The sequence below is a fragment of the Trichomycterus rosablanca genome, chromosome 11 (genome assembly GCF_030014385.1).
Source record: "Trichomycterus rosablanca isolate fTriRos1 chromosome 11, fTriRos1.hap1, whole genome shotgun sequence".
NCBI lineage: Eukaryota > Metazoa > Chordata > Actinopteri > Siluriformes > Trichomycteridae > Trichomycterus > Trichomycterus rosablanca.
In genome coordinates this window covers 15237155-15254987 of record NC_085998.1, presented here as the reverse complement: position 1 = coordinate 15254987, position 17833 = coordinate 15237155, and the positions used below count along the sequence as shown (strand labels likewise).

Sequence of the window (17833 nt, the reverse complement as noted above, 5' to 3'; positions counted from 1 at the left end):
TACTTCTACCACCACAACTACTACCACTATTACTAATACAACTATTACTACCACTCCTACTATTACAACTACTGCTACTACTCCTACCACTCCTACTATTACAACTACTGCTACTACTACTACTATGTCTACCACCAGTACTACTACTACTGCCACCACTAGTACTTCTAATACTATTGTGAACTTAGTGGTTAAGGTCTTGGACTAGCGATCAAAAGATTGCTAATTCAAGCTCTATTTCTTTAATAATAGCCAATGTTAGGCCCCTAAGCAAGGCCCTTAATTGCTTGCATTAATCACCACTGTAAGTCCTTTTGAATACAAAGCATCTGCTGAATGCTGTAAATGTAATATATAGTAGGGCTGGGCGATATATCGAGATTTTATAAAATATCGATATATTTTCATACGCGATATAAGATAAGACAATATCGCTTATATCGATATAGATGTTGCATTCCAATTAGATCCAACAGTTCGTCTTTCTCTTCCCCCAGTTTGTCTCTGCACATGTTCGCCTTGCCCCGCCTCTCTCCCTCACTGAACACAACTCGCCCCTCCCCACCGCCAATTCTTTCTGCCCTCAGAACAAATTTCTGTAAGTAAAACTCCCATGATAGCATGGAGATGGTTGAGGAGCTGGTTAGTAAAAAGAATAATAATGGCTCAATTATTTGGAGATGGTTCGGATTCAGTGGTGGAGAAGTGTCAGATGAGCAGCAGAATAATGTATTCTGTAGAGAATGCCGAAAACAAGTCCAGACAAAAAGTTCCAGTTCCGTGTACCTCTGGTCATTCGTTTTTCACTTCAAATCCCAAAGTTGAAAAACAAGAAAACGAGTCGTTATTCGTTTCAAAAACCAATATTGGAAAACGGAAATAAACAAACACAAGCGCATGCACGCGCTGATATGCATGTATTTACTTTATATATAAACAGTGTAAATCATGTGTTGAAACAGTAATAATAACGTAACGGTGCGTCTCCTGTTGTTCTGATTCTTGTGTTTGTATATTTGACGTGCATGTATTTGCTCTATCTGTAAAAAACAAACATTATGGGGAAGTGATTTCTGTACTGGATGTTGTACGTGGTCATGTTAGTTTATACTGGATGATCGCCCGACGTCCGAGACTCATTTATTTATTTATCTTGTATTATAGTATTTCTTGTTGTCGGCCAATAAACATCCACAAATTAACAAAATTGCATGAACTAACTCTGCAGTAAACAAGGAGCAAACAGCAATTAAACAACAAATAAAGCTGTTAAATAGTAATAAAGTGCATGAAGCAGAACGCTGATTAAAATGCATTAAATGTTGTAATAGTGACACAGTGACGTGTACGATTAGTTCTGCCTATATTACAGAACTGAGAATTTTTTATACGTTAAAAAATGCAAAAATGTAAATGTTAATGTTGTGGCGACTGATGTAAAATAATGTTTAAAGTTCAAACATTTGAGGGGGGTTTAACGAGAACACTACTTTTAATGTCACACAAGCTCATTGCAAAACAACAGAAGAACATGAGCACAGCCGGAAACATTTCTGATATCTTCCCTACACACTCGCTCCCTGCGCCCTATTGTGCACTTAACATTCTTAAAGGGCCAGACAATATATTTGTAATTCACATTACACGACAGGTGATACGTTAGAAAACAACAAACTTTTTCTTAGAATAGTCTTTTTAAGGAAAAATAGTTCTTGTGTGAAGCTTCCCCAGCATGAATTTTAATAAAAGTGCCTGTAAAAAATTTGGAACATGTAGCTTTGTCTCAGAAGTGTATTTTTGTTATTACCTTATGGGATGAAAAAATATCGAGATATATATCGTATATCGTCGTTCAGCGAAAAAATATCGAGATATTATTTTTGATCCATATCGCCCAGCCCTAATATATATTATTACTACTACTACTACTACAGGTACCACTACTACTAATAATATATAATATATAATAATATAATGCTCTCTACTAATGGAAAGTCACTAGATCACTAGTCACTAGAAGCAGATTTAGCTTTGAGCCTATTAAAAATTGCACTACCAATTTTTGGTAACAGAACATCTAACATGGTAGTGTGTAATATTTAATAACTGCATATATGGATAAAAATAATGAAAGGCAAGACTTTGGTTTTCATAATCTGAATTCATTTGGCCTTTAAAGGCTATATACAGTGTATCACAAAAGTGAGTACACCCCTCACATTTCTGCAGATATTTAAGTATATCTTTTCATGGGACAACACTGACAAAATGACACTTTGACACAATGAAAAGTAGTCTGTGTGCAGCTTATATAACAGTGTAAATTTATTCTTCCCTCAAAATAACTCAATATACAGCCATTAATGTCTAAACCACCGGCAACAAAAGTGAGTACACCCCTAAGAGACTACACCCCTAAATGTCCAAATTGAGCACTGCTTGTCATTTTCCCTCCAAAATGTCATGTGATTTGTTAGTGTTACTAGGTCTCAGGTGTGCATAGGGAGCAGGTGTGTTCAATTTAGTAGTACAGCTCTCACACTCTCTCATACTGGTCACTGAAAGTTCCAACATGGCACCTCATGGCAAAGAACTCTCTGAGGATCTTAAAAGACGAATTGTTGCGCTACATGAAGATGGCCAATGCTACAAGAAGATTGCCAACACCCTGAAACTGAGCTGCAGCACAGTGGCCAAGATCATCCAGCGTTTTAAAAGAGCAGGGTCCACTCAGAACAGACCTCACGTTGGTCGTCCAAAGAAGCTGAGTGCACGTGCTCAGCGTCACATCCAACTGCTGTCTTTGAAAGATAGGTGCAGGAGTGCTGTCAGCATTGCTGCAGAGATTGAAAAGGTGGGGGGTCAGCCTGTCAGTGCTCAGACCATACGCCGCACACTACATCAAATTGGTCTGCATGGCTGTCACCCCAGAAGGAAGCCTCTTCTGAAGTCTCTACACAAGAAAGCCCGCAAACAGTTTGCTGAAGACATGTCAACAAAGGACATGGATTACTGGAACCATGTCCTATGGTCTGATGAGACCAAGATTAATTTGTTTGGTTCAGATGGTCTCAAGCATGTGTGGCGGCAATCAGGTGAGGAGTACAAAGATAAGTGTGTCATGCCTACAGTCAAGCATGGTGGTGGGAATGCCATGGTCTGGGGCTGCATGGGTGCAGCAGGTGTTGGGGAGTTACATTTCATTGAGGGACACATGAACTCCAATATGTACTGTGAAATACTGAAGCAGAGCATGATCCCCTCCCTCCGGAAACTGGGTCGCAGGGCAGTGTTCCAGCATGATAATGACCCCAAACACACCTCTAAGACGACCACTGCTTTATTGAAGAGGCTGAGGGTAAAGGTGATGGACTGGCCAACCATGTCTCCAGACCTAAACCCAATAGAACATCTTTGGGGCATCCTTAAGCGGAAGGTGGAGGAGCGCAAAGTCTCGAATATCCGCCAGCTCCGTGATGTCGTCATGGAGGAGTGGAAAAGCATTCCAGTGGCAACCTGTGAAGCTCTGGTAAACTCCATGCCCAGGAGAGTTAAGGCAGTTCTGGGAAATAATGGTGGCCACACAAAATATTGACACTTCAGGAACTTTCACTTAGGGGTGTACTCACTTTTGTTGCCGGTGGTTTAGACATTAATGGCTGTATATTGAGTTATTTTGAGGGAAGAATAAATTTACACTGTTATATAAGCTGCACACAGACTACTTTTCATTGTGTCAAAGTGTAATTTTGTCAGTGTTGTCCCATGAAAAGATATACTTAAATATCTGCAGAAATGTGAGGGGTGTACTCACTTTTGTGATACACTGTAGCTGGCAAGGTGTCATTAGCCGGTTAGCTTATCTTCATTTGCCTTAGAGAACAGGCCTTATATTTATTCTTTAGAGCTACACAAAGCAATTTGGAGAGCAAATAAACTTCTAGATTTCTAAAATACACAGAGATACTGTATTTATACTGTAGCAATTCTGCTGTTTTAGTTAGCTAATAATCTGACATATTAGCTAAAAGGCAAACCACACAATTGAGATGTAAGCAAAACTGCTACTGCAACACTAAACAATGTCAGTAAATTATTTGTTCACTATCAGGGATGGTATGTAGTGTGTATTGTTTATTTTGTGACCCAAGTTTGGACATGCAGTGGTAGTACAGAGTGGGAGTGGCTTTATTTAAATAAATAAATTTAAATAAAAATAAATAGGATTTAAAAAAAATATAAATTAGAAAACTACTCACCGAGGACACGTACTGAATATCCTTGGACAACTTGGTTTCTCGAGGAAAGTCCACCAGATCCAAAAAGTTGTCCACCACCACCTGTCCAATGATGTCGTGTCGTGAAAAACGGTCAAAATCATAAACTGTAAAGTGAAGCTTTCGTGTTGGAAGTTCGGCATACGCCACAGGGAAGAGGAAGACCTCGTCGAATACGGGGTTCAGAGTCTTGCGGTGCACCTTGGTCTGGTGCTTGGTCTTTCGGTCAGGAAGAAGGTAGATCTTAACGTAGGGGTCTGACGTGCCAGAAAAGTCTTTCGCAGGAAGATCTTGGGCACGATGGATCTTGACTATGAGCTGTTCCAGATCACAGTCGTATTTGAGGATGAAATGCAGGCGGCCGCAGGTTCCACCTCGACCGCCGCGGTTCTCCTCGCCGTCTAACGAGCGCTGCTTGTACAGCTCCGGTTTAAGCCGGCCAAGACTCATGCCTGTCAGAGAGTCCTGTCTCTGGAACTGAGCGACCATGAAGTCAGGATTTGACTGGTTCATGTGACGCCGAATGGAGCCAGGCCTGAAAGAAAGAAAACCAAATATAAACGAACTGCTACTCTAACAAAATAAGAAGGTGACCTACACGATCATATACATTTATAAAAAGACTAAAGACTCAGGGTCTGTCTGAAAACCTAGTGAGCTCTTTACATAGACGCATTTTACGTCATCTTACATGCGCTTCTGAGAAGAAGACTGTCTAAATTCTTAAATACCTTAAAATGCTCCCTAATGAGGTGCCCTAATTTTGAGTGATATTCTAACTGAAAACCGGGGGAGCATCTACAAGGTGTACAAGTAGATTTTATTATGAAAATCAGGCTTGCAGGGACAATTTAGCCGTTTTCATTGGCATGCTAGTGGGTTGTGCCATCTCAGCCCATTGGTTTAAATGCCCTGAGACTAACTGTATTAGCTTACTAAGTGAAAACTGCAGTAACATAATGGCTATAATCCCTGTCTAAGTAGTGCATCTAAATAATCTGCCTTATAAGTTTGATATCTTATTAGAATCCTCTCTACTTAGGCAGCTGCCAAGGTAGGCAGTAGACAGCAAGGCAGCTCACTAGATTTTCAGACAGACCCCTCGTGATATTAATGCAATGTTTTATTAAGTAACATTTTTGGAATAAATGAATTAAACATAAAACCCCCAGTAAGACTGCTGCATATGAGGCAGTCACGCCAGCACAACACCAGCTGCCACGCTGCTAAGCTAAGATTTGTCCACCACAGCATTTGTCCAAACAGCATTAGGTTTTGTGGTGGGTTCTTTGTACTGGTAAACATGGAAGAGGTACAGTGAGGGGAAACAAGTATTCAAACACTTTCATCCAGTTAAAATTTTGACTACTTACAAATCTAGACAGAAATGAGGTATTTACTTTTATTAAACATATAAATATAAGAATAAAAAATATTCTGACACCATCAATTAATAATATTAGTACTTCAATTCACTGTTGGCAATTGCAGCTTGTAAATTTCAGCAGATTTTTAAATAAATTGCTCTGATTTCTCTGGGACAGTGGTAACCTAGTGGGTAGAGCTTTAGGATATCAGTTGAAAGATTGTTGGTTCAAATCCAGGCTCTACTGTGCAGCCACTGTTGGGTCCTTGAGCAAGGCCCTTAACACTGTCTGCTTCAGGGGTGTCATACAATGGCTGAGCCTGCTCTTTGTCCCTGTTTCAATGTCCCTTTACGTAGCTCCATTTACGTTAGACATGTGATGCTTCGGTGTCATTTGCAGCAAAGTTGCCACCCATCATGACACTCTTACCAGCTGTTCTTGGAATTGTACCCACACCCCTTCTTTCATTTCTATTTAATCTGTCCATTGCCGTGCTGTATGTGTACAAATTCTAGATGTGCATTTCTGTGTCTTTTTAGCTCAGGTGTTTTTAGTGGGGTGTATTTTGTTGGAACGGTGATGACTCTTCTTGAATTGCTGCAGGCTCCCCTCTTACCTAGTTTATTATTAGTCTGACAGCACAGTGTGAAATCTAGTGGTGCGAATCTTTCTAGAGAGGATTTGTGGTCCTATTATGGTTCCTTATTCTGATTATGAAAACAATCGTACTGATGTGAATGTTTAGTGTTTAGGGTATTTGCTCTGGCAATGCAGATGAATTTTTGCAGCAGATATTAATATTAGGTGACCTTTATGTGATTTTAGCTGTAACATCAGCCACTGAAATAGCTCCTCAAAAGACTTTTTGGAATTTGTGCCAATTCATTTGCATAACTGGGCACTGAAAACCTAAACTGAGGTAAATTGGTCAAGAAAACCTAAACTGAGGTACTAGTTTATTTCAAAGCTGTTCTATATATGTATGTACACCGATCAGCCATAACATTAAAACCACCTCCTTGTTTCTACACTCACTGTCCATTTTATCAGCTCCACTTACCATATAGAATCACTTTGTAGTTCTACAATTACTGACTGTAGTCCATGTGTTTCTCTGCATGCTTTGTTAGCCCCCTTTCATGCTGTTCTTCAACGATCAGGACTCTCCCAGGACCACTACAGAGCAGGTATTATTTGGGTGGTGGATCATTCTCAGCACTGCAGTGACACTGACATGGTGGTGGTGTGTTAGTGTGTGTTGTGCTGGTATGACTGGATAAAACACAGCAGCGCTGATAGAGTTTTTAAACACATCACTGTCACTGCTGGACTGAGAATAGTCCACCAACCAAAAATATATTCAGCCAACAGCGCCCCGTGGGCAGCATCCTGTGACCACTGATGAAGGTCTAGAAGATGACCAACTCAAACAGCAGCAATAGATGAGCGATCGTCTCTGACTTTACATCTACAAGGTGGACCAACTAGGCAGGAGTGTCTAATAGAGTGGACAGTGAGTGGACACGGTAATTAAAAGCTCCAGCAGCGCTGCTGTGTCTGATCCATTCATACCAGCACAACACACACTAACACACAACCACCATGTCAGTGTCACTGCAGTGCTGAGAATGATCCACCACCTAAATAATACCTGCTCTGTAGTGGTCCTGTGGGGACCATTGAAGAACAGGGTGAAAGCAGGCTAAAAAAGTATGCAGAAAAACAGATGGACTACAGTCAGTAATTGTAGAACTACAAAGTGCTTCTATATGGTAAGTGAAGCTGATAAAATGGACAGTGAGTGTAGAAACAAGGAGGTGGTTTTAATGTTATGGCTGATCAGTGTATATATATATATATACTGTATATATAATATACTATATATAGTGGCATATTATACACACTATACTATAAGCATTTGGAGCCCTGACCATGAACATGTTGGACATCCCAATTAAAAAAACAAATGATAATAAAATTAAGTGACTTCTATGTGATTGTTTTAGTTATAACAATAGCCACTGAGATAGCTCCTCAAAAGCCTTTGGGAATTTGTGCCCATACAGTGCTGGCCAAAAGTATTGGCACCCCTGCAATTCTGTCAGATAATACTCAATTTCTTCCAGAAAATTATTGCAATTACAAATGCTTTGATATTAAAATGTTCATTTAATTTGTCTTCAATGGAAAACCACAAAAAGAATTGTCAAAAAGCCAAATTGGATATAATTCCACACCAAACATAAAAAAGGGGGTGGACAAAAGTATTGGCACCCTTTGAAAAATCATGTGATGCTTCTCTAATTTGTGTAATTAACAGCACCTGTTACTTACCTGTGGCACATAACAGGTGGTGGCAATAACTAAATCACACTTGCAGCCAGTTAAAATGGATTAAAGTTGACTCAACCTCTGTCCTGTGTCCTTGTGTGTACCACATTGAGCATGGAGAAAAGAAAGAAGACCAAAGAACTGTCTGAGGACTTGAGAAGCAAAATTGTGAGGAAGCATGGGCAATCTCAAGGCTACAAGTCCATCTCCAAAGACCTGAATGTTCCTGTGTCTACCGTGCGCAGTGTCATCAAGAAGTTTAAAGCCCATGGCACTGTGGCTAACCTCCCTAGATGTGGACGGAAAAGAAAAATTGACGAGAGATTTCAACGAAAGATTGTGCGGATGGTGGATAAAGAACCTCGACTAACATCCAAACAAGTTCAAGCTGCCCTGCAGTCCGAGGGTACAACAGTGTCAACCCGTACTATCCGTCGGCGTCTGAATGAAAAGGGACTCTATGGTAGGATACCCAGGAAGACCCCACTTCTGACCCAGAGACATAAAAAAGCCAGGCTGGAGTTTGCCAAAACTTACATGAGAAAGCCAAAAACGTTTTGGAAGAATGTTCTCTGGTCAGATGAGACAAAAGTAGAGCTTTTTGGGAAAAGGCATCAACATAGAGTTTACAGGAAAAAAAACGAGGCCTTCAAAGAAAAGAACACGGTCCCTACAGTCAAACATGGCGGAGGTTCCCTGATGTTTTGGGGTTGCTTTGCTGCCTCTGGCACTGGACTGCTTGACCGTGTGCATGGCATTATGAAGTCTGAAGACTACCAACAAATTTTGCAGCATAATGTAGGGCCCAGTGTGAGAAAGCTGGGTCTCCCTCAGAGGTCATGGGTCTTCCAGCAGGACAATGACCCAAAACACACTTCAAAAAGCACTAGAAAATGGTTTGAGAGAAAGCACTGGAGACTTCTAAAATGGCCAGCAATGAGTCCAGACCTGAATCCCATAGAACACCTGTGGAGAGATCTCAAAATGGCAGTTTGGAGAAGGCACCCTTCAAATCTCAGGGACCTGGAGCAGTTTGCCAAAGAAGAATGGTCTAAAATTCCAGCAGGGCATTGTAAGACACTCATTGATGGTTACCGGAAGCGGTTGGTCGCAGTTATTTTGTCTAAAGGTTGTGCTACCAAGTATTAGGCTGAGGGTGCCAATACTTTTGTCCGGCCCATTTTTGGAGTTTTGTGTAAAATGATAATTGATTTGACTTTTTTTTCATTCTCTTTTGTGTTTTTTCATTGCAAGCAAAATAAATGAAGATATTAATACCAAAGCATTTGTGATTGCAATCATTTTCTGGAAGAAATTGAGTATTATCTGACAGAATTGCAGGGGTGCCAATACTTTTGGCCAGCACTGCATATATAAACATCATAACATAATATGTGTATCTCTGACTGAAATGTAAATGTGCACTTAAAATATATCAAATAAGAAAAACCAAAGTGGTTAAATACTTGTTTTCCCATCATACTTCTGCAAATTATATCTATTAAAACCTCACTGACCGAACACACGTCGAGGATGGATCAGTGATCTGCCTCTGCATGCCTCTGCTGCCATAGACGCCATTCTCCCGAGCATTGGACTCAGCCTCTAGAGGAATGTCGGGTGAAGTGTGACTAATTTTCAGAGCTGTCTCAGGCACCGGGACAGGTGGAGGAGACCCTGGCGCTGGTGGTGATACCGGCGTAGGCGGTACAGTTGTCTCCTTAACCACTGAACCTCGAGGCTGGGTCCGGCGGTCGAGAGTGGCATCCACTTCTGTGTATATGGGCTGTGGTTGAAGAGGTGGAGGAGGAGGATGAGAGTGCTCCGGTTGGCCCTCTTTGGTGCCAGGTGATGGAGCTCGCTCTCTCCATGGTATCCAGCATAGCTTCCAGGAGACGAAGAGAGAGACGCCGAATAAGGCCAGTCCACAGGCAGTCACCACCAGTGACAGCAGGCTCACCGATACATCTGCAGGGTAGAGAAACAGAACAGATTTTGGAGATAAGTGGATATTTTACACGTAAAACATGACAGGAAAATGTTCCTAGGCTTGACAGATACTTATGGAAGTGTGAGAGAATGTGTTGAGGAATAAGAATAGCACTGGCGCCAGGGTGAAGCCTCACATTTATTTTCATTTATGCACTGTTTTAAGTATTCTAGAGGGTTTAAAATAAATCACAATGTCCTAAATCATCGTTGAAGGTTCATACAAATGATCCTTATTTATCTTTCACATTGATGCCTGTGGAATAGTTTTGTTTGTCTCCTTTTACATTTACAGCATTTAGCAGATGCTCTGATCCAGAATCACTTACCAAAGAGCTTTGTGAATCCCTCAGTGAACATTTTCTTACCCGAGTACAAACAGACACCAATCTAGAAACAACACGCATCTGCTGAAACCCTAAAAAGAGGCAATTTAGGTAGGAGAGCAGCTGGTATTATTATTTTTTAAACATGGCTAAGTACATGATTGGGTTTCATTTAAGAACATTGTAAAAAAAAAAAAAAAAAAGGAGTGTCTCCAATTGCAGCAAGTGCTGTTCAAACAGACATGAGGTTCATTTCACCATCTGGTTGTTAAGCACTGATATTTCTGTTCCTTGAGTCCACAGAGGGGTCAAAGTGAGTCCTAGTCTTGTTGGTCAGTCTTAGTTTTTAGCTTTAATATATATAAATATATATGCACTGATCAGCCATAACATTAAAACCACCTCCTTGTTTCTACACTCACTGTCCATTTTATCAGCTCCACTTACCATATAGAAGCACTTTGTAGTTCTACAATTACTGACTGTAGTCCATCTGTTTCTCTACCTAACTTTTTAGGACCCCCACAGGACCACCACAGAGCAGGTGTTATTTAGGTGGTGGATCATTCTCAGCACTGCAGTGACACTGACATGGTGGTGGTGTGTTGTGCTGGTATGAGGGGATAAGACACAGCAATGCTGATGGAGTTTTTAAACACCTCACTGTTACTGCTGGATTGAGAACAGTCCACCAACCAAAAATATCCAGCCAACAGTGCCCCATAGGTAGCGTCCTGTGACCACTGATCAAGGTCTAGAACAGACCTGGGCATTGTACGGCCCGCGGGCCACATCCGGCCCGTGAGACATCCCTGACCGGCCCGCATGGGGTTCAAGGCAATTAAAAATTTTAAGTAAATAAATGTACATTAAACATGCAATATAACAGGATTGATTTTGACGGGAGCGCTGTGTCTTTAAATATCCGGGAGTTTGGATTTACGTGTGTGCGTGAGTGTATCCAGCTTCACTGTAATGTGAACAGAACTGAGTGTGACTGACGGTGGAGTTTTTAACAAGACACGAACTTCTGAAATATTTATTTACTGAAGTCAGATGTAACGCTGGTTAAGGATCACAATTTAGGCTCTACATTTTTAGGAACAACACCTGAAGCTTCACTAACTAAACCATGGTGGCTAAGTGGGTAGCACTGTCGCCTCACAGCAAGAAGGTCCTGGGTTCGATCCCCAGGTGGGCGGTCCGGGTCCTTTCTGTGTGGAGTTTGCATGTTCTCCCCGTGTCTGCGTGGGTTTACTTCGGGTGCTCCGGTTTCCTCCCAGTCCAAAAACATGCAAGTGAGGTGAATTGGAGACACTAAATTGTCCAAGACTGTGTTCGATATAACCTTGAGAAGTGATGAACCTTGTGTAATGAGTAACTACCGTTCCTGTCATGGATGTAACCAAAGTGTAAAACATGATGTTAAAATCCTAATGAACAAACAAACAAACAAACATTAACTAAACTACAAAAGCAACAAGAACTTTTTTATAAAGTTTAACACATCCAGAACTGAAGCAGTCAGGACCAGCTTTGTGATTTTAAAAAGAATATCCAACAATAACAAATGACTGAAAAACAAATGAGGTAATTAGACTCAAAACAAAATAGTTTACAAACCTGCACATTTGTTCACATTTGGTTTTTTTTGCATGTTTGTTTAAATAGTAAAATAATGTTGATGTTTTTTCTCTACCTACTTCTAATTTTCTGATTGTAACATCTAAACATTAACAGCTTAATAAAAGTGCACAATTTACTGCTTCTCATAAAGAGTGGGCAGTCGTAGCCTAGTGCTTAAGGTACTGGACTAGTAAATACAAGGTCGCTGGTTCAAGCCCTTCCACTGCCAGGTTGCTGTTGTTGGGCCCTTGAGCAAGGCCCTTAACCCTCAATTGCTCAGACTGTATACTGTAACAGTACTGTAAGTCGCTTTGGATAAAGACGTTGACGCTAAATGCTGAAAATGTAAATAAAGAGATAAAATTAATATTGAGCAGAATTAAGTTCACCTTATTGGTCTGGCCCTCCACAACAGTCCCAGTTTCTTATGTGGCCCCTTGGAAAATTTAATTGCCCACCCCTGGTCTAGAAGATGACCAACTCAAACAGCAGCAATAGATGAGCAATCGTCTCTGACTTTACATCTACAAGGTAAACCAACTAGGATGGAGTGTCTAAAAGAGTGGGCAATGAGTGGACACAGCATTTAAAAAACTCCAGCAGTGCTGCTGTGTCTGATGCACTCATATTAGCAAAACACACACTAACACACCACCACCATGTCAGTGTCACTGCAGTGCTGAGAATGATCCACCACCCAGATAATACCTGCTCTGTGGTGGTCCTGTGGGGGTCCTGACCCTTGAAGAACAGGGTGAAAGCAGGCTAAAAAGGTTTTGCTTATACAGGAGTAGTGGTGCATTGTTATGCTGTGCAGTGCTTGTATGAAAGAAGATGGAAGACTATTCAAAAGAAAACCATGTCTCTAACCTCAACAAACAAGTCAATCTCTCAAGTATACAAAAGAACATCTAGATAAACCAGGCACTTTTTATAGGATCACCTATTGGCTACAATCAACAGTATACTTGCACATCAAAAGATGTTTTATAAATGCTGATTTGTATATCATTAAACCAGTAGAATTTATGACTTCTAATCGTACCAACATTTTATAGAAAATAGGCCCTCTGAATTTAATTAGCACCAGGCTATTAATATTCCCCAGGCCAATAAGTTTCCCAGTTTATATCTATCAGCCTTTTTTTATAAGCAATTGAAAGCTGTCAGAGCGTTGACAGGTCTAAACCAGCTCTGATTCTAATAAAATCCCTCTGCTTTAATTGAATGCAGGATATTAATTAGGTCCAAGTCAAGCAGAAGGCAACCCTTTCATCCTTAACTTAAAAGAAGTCATGGCTTGTTTAATTACAGATAAGCAAAATTGGTTTAATTATGTGCACAGAGCTTTATCTTTGTACTGAACGCCCTTTGCAGGTCGGACTAATTAACATTAAGAAAAATAACACTAGCTTAAATAAGAGGGTTCTATTTTTATTTATTTACTTATTCATTTATTTATTTTTACACGAGTAATGATGTAGGGCTATATACACCGATCAGCCATAACATTAAATTTTTTTTTTCCATTTTATCAGCTCCACTTACCATATAGAAGCACTTTGTAATTCTACAATTACTGACTGTAGTCCATCTGTATAATTTGGGTGGTGGATCATTCTCAGCACTGCAGTGACACTGACATGGTGGTGGTGTGTTAGTGTGTGTTGTGCTGGTATGACTGGATAAGACACAGCAGCGCTGATAGAGTTTTTAAACACCCCACTGTCACTGCTGGACTGAGAATAGTCCACCAACCAAAAATATCCAGCCAACAGCGCCCCGTGGGCAGCGTACTGTGACCACTGATGAAGGTCTAGAAGATAACTAACTCAAACAGCAGCAATAGATGTGCGATCATCTCTGATTTTACATCTACAAGGTGAACCAACTAGGTAGTCTAATTGATTGTCTAATAGAGTGGACAGTGAGTGGACACTGTATTTAAAAACTCAGTGTATGTATATGTGTAATTATATACAGTATGTGTATATCACTAGAAGGTGTTGTGAAAACAGAGAAGAGTAAAAAAATTCATAGAATAATCAAGTTACACTACTTTGCACCATTCCACTATAAGTAGGTGAATTGGTAACAGGTATCATGATTGAGCCTTTGGTAGATTCTCCTTTTATTCCCAGTCTTTGTAAGCAAATATGGGTTGTGGCTCCCACTACTTTGTGCCAAACTAGTTCAAAAATAAATGATTTTTTTTATTATCTACTGTGCATAATATTGTGAAAGGATTCAAAAAATCTGGCAAATGTTAATCCATGCAGGGCAGCACAATGTGGGTTATCTATGATGCCTCAGATAGTATTGCATAAGAAACCATCATGCTACTGTGATAAATATAGCCATGTGAGCTTGGGAGTAATTGGAAGCAGTACGTCACTACTCCAAAAATAAATCACAGATTCTTGGTTTATAATATGGGGTGGCTACATTTTGTTTCTATACTGTTAAAATATAAAATTGGATGATGAAAACATAAAAATGCATGTTTTTAATAACCTAAAGGTCATAAATACTGAAGATGAAAAACAATTCTTCATTTCCAAGGCATAAGCAGAAACCCAAGCCGTTCTCACATGCACAGAGTCACAGAGGGAAGTGCTGAGAAGAAGTGAGAAGTCACGACTAACTCTGTGAATAATCTGCCTCAGTCGACTCCAACACTTTCAGCACATGTAACTGCAAACCTTTAGCACACTTGAACACCAACTTCATTGGATCCAAAAACAATTCAAGTCTATAAATATGAGGACCAGCTGTTGTCTTGTAATAAAAATACACATCTGCAGAAACGTGAGAGAAATGGGCTAGAAATTGGATGGCTGTATGCATTATATTAATGTAACTATCCAATCATTTGACATGCACAAAATAATCTCTTCTCATTATTTTTCTATTAGCTACACAGTAACAGTCACTGGCCATTTTATGAGCTACACCTACCACATACACTGATCAGCCATAACATTAAAACCACCTCCTGGTTTCTTCACTCACTGTCCATTTTATCAGCTCCACTTACTATATAGAAGCACTTTGTAGTTCTACAATTACTGACTGTAGTCCATCTGTTTCTCTGCATGCTTTGTTAGCCCCCTTTCATGCTGTTCTTCAGTGGCCAGGACTCTCCCAGGACCACTACAGAGTAGGTATTATTTGGGTGATGGGTCGTTCTCAGCACTGCAGTGAAACTGACATGGTGGTGGTGTGTTAGTGTGTGTTGTGCTGGTATGAGTGGATCAGACACAGCAATGCTGATGGAGTTTTTAAACACCTCAGTGTCACTGCTGGACTAGGAATAGTCCACCAACCAAAAACATCCAGCCAACAGCACCCCATGGGCAGCGTCCTGTGACCACTGATGAAGATCTCAAAGATGATCAACTCAAACAGCAGCAATAAATGAGCGATTATCTCTGACTTTACATCTACAAGGTGGACCAACTAGGTAGGAGTGTCTAATAGAGTGAACACAGTATTTAAAAACTCCAGAAGCGCTGCTGTGTCTGATCCACTCATACCAGCACAACACACACTAACACACCACCACCATGTCAGTGTCACTGCAGTGCTGAGAATGATCCACCGCCCAAATAATACCTGCTCTGTGGTGGTCCTGGGAGAGTCCTGACCATTGAAGAACAGGGTGAAAGGGGGCTAACAAAGCATGCAGAGAAATAGATGGACTACAGTCAGTAATTGTAGAACTACAAAGTGCTTCTATATGGTAAGTGGAGCTGATAAATTGGACAGTGAGTGTAGAAACAAGGAGGTGGTTTTAATGTTATGGCTGATCGGTGTATATCTCTTACTGGCAAGATATTTGTTTACCATGCAGTCTGACTCCATATTGACACAAAAAAGGTTCTGTTTATGATTTGAATGCTGTTTGAGGTGGAACTGCATGCTCTTTCTACAGAAGAATACAAAACCAGCACTTGCACACTGAATGTGGGTGAGCAGTACTCTTTACAACCTGTGAAAGACAGAGATCTGTAAACAGAGCCCTGTTCTATTTTCAAATCAAGCGTCTGCTGTTGGACATACATTTTAATTACCTGTTTACCCCCTATTTTTGTCTTTGCCCTATTTTGTTCTGCCAAACTAGTTGCTTTCAATTCTTCCCATTGTTATACCTGTGCTGCTTGCATTACCCATGACCTAACCTGACATATACTGGAATATACACTGATCAACCATAACATTAAAACCACCTTGTTTCTTCACTCACTGTCCATTTTATCAGCTCCACTTACCATATAGAAGCACTTTGTAGTTCTACAATTACTGACTGTAGTCCATCTGTTTTTCTGCATGCTTTGTTAGCCCCCTTTCATGCTGTTCTTCAATGGTCAGGACTCTCCCAGGACCACTACAGAGCAGGTATTATTTGGGTGGTGGGTCATTCTCAGCACTGCAGTGAAACTGACATGGTGGTTGTGTGTTAGTGTGTGTTGTGCTGGTATGATTGGATAAGACACAGCAATGCTGATTGAGTTTTTAAACACATCACTGTCACTGCTGGACTGAGAATGGTCCACCAACCAAAAATATCCAGCCAACAGCGCCCCATGGGCAGCGTCCTGTGACCACTGATGAAGGTCGAGAAGATGACCAACTCAAACAGCAGCAACAGATGTGCGATCATCTCTGACTTTACATCTACAAGGTGGACCAACTAGGTAAGAGTGTCTAATAGAGTGGACAGTGAGTGGGCACGGTATTTAACTCCAGCAGCGCTACATGGGCAATGATTGGCTGGTCCGAAGAAGGGAGTCCGCAGGGATTCTTCATAACTGTTGCAATTATGACCTCCAATGACCTCTGCTGACTGATCAATGATGCTTGCACAGAGATGGGGGATAATGGGGATTGGTGCATGACTCTCCGTGCACAGTACGGTTCCCTTATGAACATGTTTTGTGCAGATGAAAACAAAGCCGTTGGCTATTGCACGTGTCTCAAGGGGGGGCGCGTTTGTTACGGCCCTCCTCAGGTGTGAGAGTCTGCAGCGGTTCGTTTGTGGTGAGAACAAGTAAGTTCCAAACCAAGTAGCATATCCCAGTACTTTTTCAAAGTCTGAAGCAGTACAGCATTTTTAACCCTAGTGCTACTCACAATTCGGAGCACCGAAAAATATACAGCAGGGGGACAAGCGTTCTCCTTGGAATAATTTCCCTGCGTCTGTTCGGGATTCAAACTTGGTTGCATCCTTTAAGTGTAGATTAACACATATTTATTTACTCAAGCTTTTGATTAGTCATTACAAACCAGGGAATTTATCTCTTTCAGTAAAGCTATATCCTCTATACCTATATCTTTTAGTTTTATCTTTCCACTGTTGCCCTTGGCTTGCTCAACAGGGGGTTTTGGTCCTAAAATCTAGCTTAAAGAGCTTTTAAAAAGGGCTATACAAATAAATTTTACTTAACTTGACTAAAGACGTGCCCTTAAAAGACCGCAGCATTCTACTGATGTAGATTAGTCTGGTATAATGACCAGACAATTACCACAGCTACAAACAAATGCCATCTTTCTGTTGCTCCCTTTTAAATTGCATAGAAATATGCACTCGTCCAAAACACATGACCTTTTATCCTGTATTTACTTTCCAGCTTCTGACTCAGATACATCTGACCAAGGAGTGGACTTGGTCTTTTTTCTTCTTGTGTATTACAACAATGTCCATTAACAATGAGTTGGACCTAAATGTCACCTGAGTGAACTACTGGCCGCCTGAAGTTGCTCAGTTTTTTAAATTTATTTTATTGTTACATGAAAAATGCCAGGATGTAGGAAGGCCACTGTCACACATTACATTAAACACAACCCCAGCAAGTTTAAATGCTGTGCAGCGTGGCTGCTTTCTTACACTGCCTGCATTTATCTTCTCTGACAGGAA

At 40.7% G+C, this 17833-nt stretch overlaps 1 protein-coding gene across 2 annotated transcripts in view; it reads right to left on the bottom strand.

The window, feature by feature from the left end:
* The window catches only part of syt9a (synaptotagmin IXa), a 72347-nt gene that overhangs the window by 30911 nt on the left and 23603 nt on the right, over positions 1–17833 (bottom strand). The window contains exons 2-3 of one of the 2 annotated variants that reach the window (XM_063004473.1): positions 9484–9943; positions 4260–4812 (exon numbers count right to left, since the gene is read on the bottom strand). In XM_063004473.1, coding sequence (XP_062860543.1) covers positions 4260–4812; positions 9484–9943 — 1013 coding nt within the window. The remainder of the gene's footprint in view (positions 1–4259; positions 4813–9483; positions 9944–17833) is intronic. The other variant, XM_063004472.1, reaches the window with a different exon arrangement.